Source organism: Lithobates pipiens, unplaced genomic scaffold (assembly GCF_037356315.1).
Source record: "Lithobates pipiens isolate NorthernLeopardFrog02 unplaced genomic scaffold, aLitPip1_a1.2 Scaffold_18, whole genome shotgun sequence".
NCBI lineage: Eukaryota > Metazoa > Chordata > Amphibia > Anura > Ranidae > Lithobates > Lithobates pipiens.
Window position 1 is genome coordinate 237,637,584 of NW_027507758.1, and position 11,551 is coordinate 237,649,134.

The window sequence follows — 11,551 nt, forward strand, 5'->3', positions numbered from 1 at the left end:
TGTGCCGGTTTAACGAATCTAATGATAAACAATGTGATTACAATTATTTTTGAATCTGTTTTCCAAACATGGTAAAATTAAGGTTACAAATAACCATTCTCCTTTATTATGACGTGAAGGTTTTTATACACATGATTACGTAGGTATCACATTAATATTACAATTGTACGTTTATGGTAACAAGGGGCGTTACATAGGCAGGCTAATTCTAATCAGAACTCGAAAGAATGCAAAACATGTACTGAAAACATTATTAGTGCCGTGTGCACAGTGAGGGCATTGTGCAATACATATAAAATAGAATACAATTATATACAGAACCTACAAATTTCCATTACAGTCTCCTCTCTTTTGATCAATATTTTGATCACTAACCATACCTGCTATCACCTTTAACCTGGAACCTCCACATGCTTAGGTGGAGGTAGTCCTGGCCAAAGAGGCAAAAACTCAATTGTGGAGAAAATAATAGCTGAGCAGCTTTTTTCATTACATTAATGACTTTTCACTGTGAAAAACAAATGATTGATAAGACATATTTACAGAGTACTGGCTGTACACTCCTGTGGCCAGAATGGCCTTCTAGCTTAATTGCTGGTATGCTGACTTATCAGCATATGTAAAAGTAGTTTAGCCATGTTGAAGTCATATTTGTCTTTTGTACCTCTTCCATTTTATGTAGAATTGTCTGTGTTTACATATGCTGATAAGTCAGCATACCAACAATTAAGCTAGAAGGCCCTGCGAGCAGCAGCGGCGCACAGGAGAGGAACTGGGCGGGAATTTCAAAAAGTGAAACATAACACAAACACATAAAAAGAGGTGATACACTGTAATCTGAGAGGATTAGACTGTATCATCTCTTTATCTGACTGATAACTGTACAGTGCCCCTTGCCTCCAATAAAATAGCCAATAAAATCTAACATGGTATCAAAAAAGCGCCACTTCTCTAAAAAAAGGCCTTTGGACCAGCTGAGTGACAGTGGCAACGACACGGAGTTGCTCGCAGAATTTAGCGATAGTGACTCATGGGGAGAATTGTCGTCTGACACTGACACAGATCTGACAAGTGACAGCGGTTATGATCCTACACCTGACCTCAGTGATGTACGCAATTGGTGCCCTATCGACTGCAATACAAATAAATTACTGGCCACTCCGTTTTTTGGTGCCGTGATGTCCGAATACCGTTTTTCCCTCATCATGAAGTATTTCCACTTCACAAACAATGGAGAGTTTGATGAGGTCACGCATCCTGCACCCAAACTAAAAAAAATCTTGGAGGTATGGCAAATTATCGTGACCAATTTCCAGCGGACCTATGTGCCAGAAAGGGACGTTTGTGTGGATGAAAGCTTGATAGCCTACAAGGGATGCCTGAGCTGGATACAATTTATTGCATCCAAAAGAGCACGGATTGGCATAAAATCCTACATGCTCTGCGAGTCATCCACTGGGTACATCTGGAATTTGGTCATTTCCACTGGTAAAGGCATGAAGTTCAACCCCAGGTACAGTGGCTATGGGATGGTCACATCATCAGTCCTTACACTGCTGGAGCCATTGCTGAACCAAGGATATTGTGTGACCATTTCTATACGTCTCCGGAACTTTTTGAGGTTTTGCTACAAAACAAGACCGATGCGTATGGTACTGTTAGGCCTAACCGATGTGACATGCCATCTATGTTCTACTGGAAAAAGCAAAAAACCGGAGAAATGGTTGCCTGGCAGATGGGTAAGATGATGGCATTGCGATGGCGAGACAAGAAGGACGTGTGTCTCATGAGCACGGTGCACAATACCTCCACTGCCATGGTCTACACCAAACGTGGGAAAGATGTGCTGAAGCCGCAAGTCGTGATAGACTATAATTGCACTATGGGAGGTGTCGACAGAACCGATCAGGCAATGACATTTTATCCGGCTATGCGCAAACAGCAAAAAAAATATTATAAAAAGATTTTCCGGAATCTTCTGGAACAATGCCATTGGAATGCATATGTTCTATACAGAGCAAAGAGTAACAATCCTCTTATTCATGCCGATTTTACCTGGAAGGTGGCTGAGCAGATTTTCGTCAAACACCAGACACCATCAGGAGATGTAAACAGACCTGGAGGATGTGCTGTTGACGTTGCCAAACCAGAACGCCTAACAGGTCGTCACTTTATGGACTACATACCACCAACCGCAAAAAAGCCAGCAACTACCAGGATGTGTGTGGTTTGCTGTTCAAAGAGAGATAGCAGTGGAAAAAAAGTCCGAAAAGAAAGCAGGTTCTATTGTCCGGATTGTGATGTTGGACTGTGTGCTGTACCTTGTTTCAAAATTTATCACACTCAGGATGTTTATTGAATTTTCTTTGTTTGACAAATTTCATTATTTCGCATTACATTATTGAATAAAATTGTATTATTTATTAGATTATAATTCATGATTTTGTGTTTCAAACTTTATCACATCTGGGATGTCTACTAGAGTCTTGTTTGGTCAGGTTTTAGTAAGTAATTACTAAGAATTTCAGGCCTATAATACATAACACCAAATTTCCATGCAAAAGAATTGTACCGCTTTTGGTACAAAATTCCTGACAGAATCATACCGCCAGGGAGGTTAATTTATAGGTAAAACTGTTTATTCTTACTGCTCATATTATGCATAGGGAGGCCTACAAATAGGGACATAAGAAAGTTATAAAAGGTTTATCCATATCCTTAAATACAATTTCATAAATCTGACTTTTAAAGCGTGTGAATACAAGCAGCACAAACAGATGATGAGACTGCAATCTGTGAAATCCATGCCAGATAGCGATCTTAGGTTTTAAGAACATTCCTCTGGATTTTGTGACTCACTTACTGTACATGAAATCACAGCATTCATTTAAAATTGCTTTATTTCAGTATTGTCCCCTCTCCTGTAGTTAATTCAGCTGTGACAAGCTTCAGGAATATAACTATTCATGACTAGGTTAAACAGAAGGCTCATCTGCGTCCTCATCAGATCAGTGAGTTTGAGTGCCAGGGGAAAGTTCAGTTTTATGAATGTCACAGGAAGGGGTCCTGCTGTCTCCGTACTAACCAATGAAATGCAAGCCATGGATGCTAATCACCCCCTTCTGTGTGTGTGTACACAGCACATTTCTTACAACACTTTACCATCCAAACTAAGCCTGCTGAAACTATTCCTGGAATGTGAGGAAACAGAGTATGCTCTAGATCACTGCAGCTATTTTCTGATGCAAAATTAACAGCTTACTCATTTAACTCTTGTGACTTGCCATCATTTGAATAACATATCCTTGAAATAATTAGCATTTTCCAGCTACTCCAAAGAAGGATTGCTCTACTCCCTGCAAACCATACTATTATTGCTGCAGTTGCAGGAATCAGCTGTGTATGTAATTTGTTAATCTATGTCTATGGTGACCATATATTGGCAGACCTTTCAGCTATGGGCGATAAGAGATTTGTTGTTCTCTGAGAAGTATAATGCAACCAGGTGGTACAGGGACAGCTTCTTAATAGAAGGAACAATCACAAAGCAACCTCAGAGATTTTTTAAGATGTTGTAAAATGTCTATATGCAATAATTGTGTTCAAACATACTTTTTCTGGTGTCTTAGACCTTCAAATGTCCAGACTTTCTCATTAGATTCTAAGCTCCTTGAGGGCAGGGACTAATATGAATGTGAAATATATATGTAAAGTGCTACATAAATTGTCAGTACTATATAAATACCTGTAATAAATACAAAAATAATGGTTGCTAATAGCAGTCTATGTAAGGTAACCCTTAGGCAGCATTCCCAAAATCTATTAGGATGATTGGTTGGATAAAACAAAATAGTGCCATCACATTAAACTAAGGAAGCATTTCCCACTCCTACTACAGGTGCTTAAAGCGGAGGTCCACCCTAAAGTGGACCTTCCGCTCATTGGAATCCTCCCCCCCTCCGGCGCCACAATTGGCACCTTTCAGGGGGAGGGGGGTGCAGGTACCTGTACAGTACAGGTATCTGCACCCACTTCCGGGATAGCTCTCTGCGGAAAGGGGCGTAGATTACGCCCCTTTCCGAAAGTCCCCCGCTGTCTGCTGGGAAACACACAGATCCCAGAGGCAGCGGGTCCATCCTTATTGCGCAGCGCGACTCGCGCATGCGCAGTAGGGAACCGGGAAATGAAGCCAAAAGGCTTCACTTCCTGATTCCCATACTCAAGATGGCAGCGGCAGCACCCGAGAGACGATCGAGAGATCGGCTTCGGGTGCCGACATCGCGGGCGCGCTGGACAGGTAAGTGTCACTATTTTAAAAGTCAGCAGCTGCAGTATTTGTAGCTGCTGGCTTTTAAAAAAAAAAAAAAACGCGGACTCCCGGCGGACTCCCGCTTTAACATACATATGTCTAGACAGAAAGGATATTTTATTGCTTTATGCATTTGAAACTAGCAGTGATAACAAAGCCCAGTTATTTTTTCTGACATACATCAATTGAATATAAAGATAATTGGGTTGATGTACTAAAACTGTAGAGTGCAGAATCTGGTGCAGCTGTGCATGGTAACCAATCAGGTTATAAGGCTTGGTTCACACTAATTGCTCGGGCACGGAAGCCTATTCATTTGAATGGGCTGCTGTGCCCACATTTCCCACAGGAAAAATGTGCATGCGCCTTTTTAAAAATGCAGCCACAGGAAAACTGCATGGTCTTTTTTACCATGCGATTTCCCTGCGGTTTCCACACCCACAAAATGCGCTGTGGGCTGAGATGAGCGGGGGTGCCATTCATGATGAATGGCAGCCCCGCGTGTCTTGTAAGAGCAGCGTGATTTAGCTGCGGGTGGTTGAAGGAACAGGTGCGATTGCGAGTGCAGACTGCGGGCAAGTGTAAACCAAGCCTTACTTAAGCTTGTTCAATTTCATTTTGACAATAAAACCTGGAAGCTGATTGGGTTCTATGAACAGCTGCACTAGATTTTCCACTCTGCAGGTTTAGTAAATCAACCTCAATGTCTAAATAGGAATCCATCCTTAGTCTCATAATGGATCCTTATCCAGCAAAAATAGATTAATATACCTTTTTTCTGTACCTGATATTGGGAGTTATATACGAAAGGCAAATCCACATTGCACTACAAGTAAAGTCGCTGTAGATCCGAGGGGGACATGCAAGGAAAATAAAAAACAGCATTTTAGCTTGCACATGATTGGATGATAAAATCAGCAGAGCTTCCCCTCATTTCAGATCTACCCCTCAGATTAACAGCGACTGCACTTCCAAGTTTCCCTTGCAGTGCAAAGTGGATTTGCCTTTCATAAATAACCCCCATTGTGTTCATGTATCCATTTTCATTTTTACTCAACAGGTCAGTTCCATTTGGGTGTGCACTTATCCATAATACAACTGCATTGTGCAGAGTCACATTTTCATTATGCACAATGAGGTTGATTTGCTGGAAGAGTTCATTTTTAATTAACTCTGTAAAGCCCGATTCATTGAGTAATCCAATCATGTGCAAAAGAAATTTCATCTTTTTATTCTTCTGCCCATTCGTAAAGGCGAGCATAGCTCCACTTGGCTGTATAGCATGCAACTATCCCCCAGGGTTGAATGTTCGCGGTTGGATTTTTCTTGACACACACGGTTTGCATTTGTAGTCTATAATTTGTAAAAGGTTTTTTTTTGGGGGGGGGGGGGAGAATTTTTAGGGTTAGCACTGTCATACAAATGGAGAAAATATATAGAGCTCTTGCTTCACATTGACTACAGCCTGAAACACAACTAATTAATTGTCAGCACAGACCACATGGTTGTACTTGTACTTCACAAGCTTGTACGTGAACTTATTCATGCAGTGACGGAGGCTAAGTGCACCAAAATCAGGAGAGAGCAGGTCCACTCTGTGATGTTTTTTATGATCCATCAAAGTGAAGATGAACCCTTACTGAGACCTAGAACAGACCTTGGCAGATGCTACCAAGCAACATGCTTAGAATCTGCATGCAAAATTAAACTGCAAGCCCTAGATAAAGTCAACAGCAGATCTAACACAATAAAAAATGTATATTTTATACAAGTCTCACATCACTTGATAAATGTCTGCTTTTTACAGATGAAGTGTTTTTCTATTTTTCATTGTGACAACACTTTTTAAAAAAAAAAACAACAAAAAAACATAACCTTGACCTCTACGGTAAATGAATGTTATAAAGGAAATTCGACTCATTGTCATCAGACCACAAAGCTTGTGCTGAAATGACCTGCTGCACAGTGAGCAAGTCACTAGGCATAGCTAGTGCTCATGGGAGAGACAGACAGACAGGTCCCTGTATTTAACTGTGATGTGAAAGATGAATGAGGTCTGCACACAGGGAAAGGGCTCTGAATGACAGCATTGCAAACGTAAACTGTGTGATTCAGGAAATGTTGCATTTAAGCAATTTCCCTTATGGTAATGACAAGAAAGAGATGGCTGGGACGGTGATCCTTATTATAGTTTGTGATAACCACATCAGTATAAAGGCTAAATGTTGCATGAACATGCACAGCCTCATCTTCTTCACAATGCTATTTCATAATCCACTTTTGTCAATATATTCCCTAATAGTAATACAATCATAGTGTATACTGCCTAAACCTATTACATTGAATGAAATCCTATATACTTCAGTAGGGATTTAGGATTTCTGAGGAGCCCTAAACAACCTGTTCAATTTAACCATTGCAGTTTAAAACACTCAAAACAGCTGACTGGTTGCTGCATTTTGCACAATGCTCTGTGATTTACAAAAAAAAATGGCCATACCAAATATTTTATAAAAAAATAACATCTTCATAAGCCTAAAAAACATAAAAAATACTTTGGAAGTGTACACCTCAATGACACCTAAAAATCAGTATCCACGCTTATCTACAATTACTGATCAGATGTCAGGTAACATTGTTAGCTTACAGTCATATTTATGAAAGGTTATGGTTATGGTTAAAGGTTATGAAATATTTATGAAAGGCTACTGATACCTGAAACATGCTTGTCCCTTGCCCCATGGTGGCTAAACCATATCTACCTTATTTATGTCCTTATTCTTTAACTGGGGACAATGTGATGTAGACACCTTTAAGGGGATCTTAGTAAAAACCAAACCAAACCACAGTCACGTCCACACCTGTTTTCATAAAGGTCTGCATTTATACCTGCCTTTATGTGCTCAATAAAGAATTACACATTTATAACAGCAGATAGCAGATATGGTACTGTCACCATGTGGCTAATGCCCTACATATGCACACTACTGCATACATGTATCAATTACCTTAAAAATATTAAAGTACTTCCAAAAACGAGTCTCATTTACATCACAAATAAGGTAGCCCTTTTTAATAATAGAGTAGGTTGAAAAAATGATATACACCTTAAAATGTCCACAAGCTAAGGTTAACTTGATGAAAGGTAAAGAAAGCCAATATACATATTACCTCCTGTGGTGATATTTTTGTGTAATGTCTTACCTTTTTGGAGAAAGGTGGCTTGCTGAGGTTGACACCATCCCGAATAAGTTTATCCCTTATCATAATCTTTAGCTTCAGTTTAGGATAAGTTACCAAGTTTTTACTTAGTTGGCCAGTTTTATTACTCCTTGGTACAGGTTTGTGACCCTGGGCTTCCCTCCAAGCTTTGGTTTCATACTGCTCCACCATATGGCCAGAGTAGATATCTGGAGTTGGGGAGTCTACCTGGGGTTCCAAAGTGAAATATAATCCACTTGCAGCTTCTTTCTCCTCTTCTCTCAACCTGTGCACTGCGTCATGGATCTTTTTTCGATGCTGCTGGACCATCACGCCGATGGCATCCAGATCTGGGTCCCCAATCTGTTTGCACACCTCCAAGTCATCATATCCATTATCCACAAATGATTCTGCATACTGAGAAAGCTGCAATGCTTTCAGCCATTCATATACTATATTAGTACACATGGTAAATAACCTTAAAAAAAAAACCCAGTGGCGAGAAACAATGATATCTTACTTCCAAAACATAGGTAAAATAAAACAAAAATGATAATCCAAAGTCAGACCTCAATTTCGTAATGCACAGAAGAAGCAAAAAATCAGCGACTTAGCATGTTTTGTGGACTTTCTACAAGTAAACAGTTTTAAAATACCAATGAGATAAGGTGTAGCACAGGTTGGTAATGTTGCATGACATTCTGCAGGCAGAGTAACGCTTGTCTGGGTCCTGAAAGTAAATATCCAATTTGTTCAATCCAGAGAGCAGAAATTACACAGTCGATGTAGATGGGTTCTGTGTGCTCCTCTTCAATCAGATCAAGAGTAAACTGATTACACATCAGATGTCTCCTGATTTTTACATCTCTGATAGAATTCAAAGCAGGCAACACCCTTTTGCCATGTCGTTAAATATTTCCCAAACTTGTTAGTATTGAGCAGCACGCTCGTACTTTTTTTTTTTTTATATCCACATTGCGTCCAGGATTCAGCATTCCACTTCGATATTCCAGAGTGATCCAGCAAGGCTATGTCTTGCGCTCTGTCGTTAACACTTTGCTTCTCTCCTCTCTCTCTGTCTTCATCTCTGCGAAGCTAGACGCACTTCTTCTTCCTCCACCAATAAATACACTAAAGAAAGTCAATATTTTCTCAGGTTAGCTGGCTGTTGGTGGCTCTCTGTCATCCTCCAGCCCCACCTTCTTTTATTTTTACAACCTAGTAAAAATAGTTCTTTATCGTCCTCTGCTTGTTTCATTTCATAGCACCGGTTCTACATTGTTTTGTTTTTTTATTTATTGTTCCAGATCACATTTGCAGCCGCTTCGGAGAGAAGATTACAAGTGTGGTTCATCCAGCAGCCTCTGCTCTGTGTGTGTGTGTGAGTGAGTGTGTGGGGAGGGGACTTTGATTCAAGATTAATCTGCAAGGCAATACAGCAGGCAGTTTGGCTACAGACAAGGCTCTTTCCATAAGGTTATGTGTGTCATTCACTCTTGTTTAAAGCATAACCACTCTTTTATCTCCCTTTTAATTTGTCCTCCATTCACAGCAAGAACGCTAATTATACTTTGCGTTTTTCATTCTGTGCTTGTCTCTTCCATACAAACAAGGAGCCCCCGAGCCTTTTAGTGAAATATTCTAATCTGTCAGTTATTCTGGGCAGAGAAGGAAAGCTGGAATCTCAAGGATGTGGCTGCAGCAATAACCTGTTGTAGAATTGTTCTGACACTGGCTGCTGCCTTATATAACGCCAGCTGATGTCTACAAACCATAAATATCCCCATCCTGTATAACATCATCTATTATGGCAGTTACAATAAACAAAACATCAAAAACTATGAATTACTAAGAATTAAGAATACGACCTATAAGCATTTTTCGCTGCATTTTCTATACATTTAGCGTGTGTCTTTACCTAAAAATAAGTCTTACAGAGTTAAAAAAATAAGCTATTCTTAAAAGGGCATACAAAATAAAGATATTCAATGAGTACTGATGATGTACAAAGTAAAGCACCTAATCTGATTTTGCTTTCTACTAATCTGCAATGCAAACTGAAATCCAGTTGGCTGCCGTAGCTCAGTGTAATTTGCACCAGGGGGGCGATTACTGCATAAGGCTGCATGTATTAGCAAAGATTCTTCTCAGATTCTGAATTGACATGTTCATTTACCCCGTACCCCATATCAAATGGTTTAATTTTTAATGGATGAACATTATGCAGTTTATTTACTAAAACTAGAGAGTGCAAAATCTGGTGCAGCTGTGCATGGTAGCCAATCAGCATCTAACTTCAGCTAAGTCAAAAACTAGAAGCTCAATGGTTTCTATAGCAGAACTGAACCAGTTTTTGTATTCCGCGGTTTAGTACATCAACGCCTATGTGTTCTTTAATTAATATACGAAAATACATGGAACCATGAATTGCACAGTTCTCGCTGATCTGAGGTACTCAAATTGTTTACGGAATGAGAGTGGCATCCAATTTGCGATGTAATTTTTTTATGATTCATAGTTACCAAGCTATGAAAAAAACAATTCTGTACTTATAAATAGATAAACTTTACATTTTACTGATAAAACCCCAGATTAGCATGATTGATCCTGAGTTAAATAGTTGTACATCTAAAGCTGGCCAGAGAGGGTTACTTTTTTTCCCAACTCCTTAATCCACATAAACCAGGTGGATGGAGGAATCCCCCCCTTCCCCATTCTGGACTTTGTATTGTAGCGAGTGACAGAAGATCGAGAAAAGATTTCAAAAATGTCCTTTTCACAGAAGTTGATCGAGCAATCTTTTACTAAACTAGCCATATTTCAGTCTATGGCCAGCTTGAAAAATCATCATTCCTTCCCCAAGATCTTTACATGCATCCCTTAGTAATTATGCCTTACATATAAGCTATACTGTGATTTGAACAGGTGAAATTTCAGCCAACATTAAAATCTCAAGCTAAGTTTCTCCACTTTATTAAAGACAAAAACTTTTATTGTAAGAATTTTTTAACCACTTCGGCCCCGGAAGATTTGGCTGCTGAATGACCGGGCCATTTTTTGTGATACAGCACTGCGTAGATTTAACTGACAATTGCGCGGTTGTGCAACGCTGCACCCAAACAAAATTGACTTCCTTTTTTTTCCCACAAATAGAGCTTTCTTTTGGTGGCATTTGATCATCTCTGCAGTTTTTATTTTTTGTGCTATAAACAAAAAAATAGCGACAATTTTGAAAAAAACACAATATTTTGTACTTTTTGCTATAATAAATATCCCCTTTTTTAAAAAAAAAAAGCAAATTTTTTCTCAATTTAGGCCGATATTTATTTTTCTATATATTTTTTGTAATAAAAATCGCAATAAGCGTATTGATTGGTTTGTTTTACTAGTAATGGCGGCGATCTGCAATTTTTTTTATCATATATATCTTTTTTTTATTACTGCAATTTTTTTTTATTTTTATCATGACTGTGACATTATGGCAGATATATCGGACACTTTTGACACATTTTTGGGACCATTGGCATTTATACAGCGATCAGTGCTATAAAAATGCACTGATTATGGTAAAAATGTCACTGACAGGGAAGGGGTTAACACTAGAGGGCGATAAAGGGGTTAACTGTGTTCCCTCTCCATGTTCTAACTGAAGGGGGGGTGGGACTGTCTAGAGAAGATGACAGATCGCTTTTCATACTTTGTCTCTTCTCCCCTCAGAGAACCGGGATCTGTGTGTTTACACACACAGATCCCAGTTCTCAGTGTGTCATGAGTGATCACGGGAGCCCGGCAGTTACCATGGGCCACCAGGCACTCGCATCTGCTCCAGGGGCGAGCAGCGGGCATGCACGCGTGCCCCTAGTGGCCACAGGGTGAATCGACTTAACGCCGTTTTGCCCATCCGCGCAGTTCTACCACAGTAAAACTGCGGCAGCTGGTTGGCAAGTGGTTAAAGTGGAACTTTACTCATAACAACTTGATAAAAAAGAATGTTCTTTAGCAAGGCACATACATTCCACTTTAATAATTACGATAAGAAAA

The 11,551-nt window shown here is 39.6% G+C and overlaps 1 protein-coding gene across 2 annotated transcripts in view; it reads right to left on the bottom strand.

Annotated features, from left to right (window-relative positions):
- SAMD5 (sterile alpha motif domain containing 5) overlaps positions 1-9,101 on the bottom strand; it is a 45,563-nt gene extending 36,462 nt beyond the window's left edge. The window contains exon 1 of one of the 2 annotated variants that reach the window (XM_077486699.1): positions 7,514-9,101. In XM_077486699.1, the coding sequence (XP_077342825.1) occupies positions 7,514-7,978 (465 nt within the window). In that variant the 5' untranslated portion in view covers positions 7,979-9,101. The remainder of the gene's footprint in view (positions 1-7,513) is intronic. The other variant, XM_077486698.1, reaches the window with a different exon arrangement.
- Positions 9,102-11,551: the final 2,450 nt, after the last annotated feature.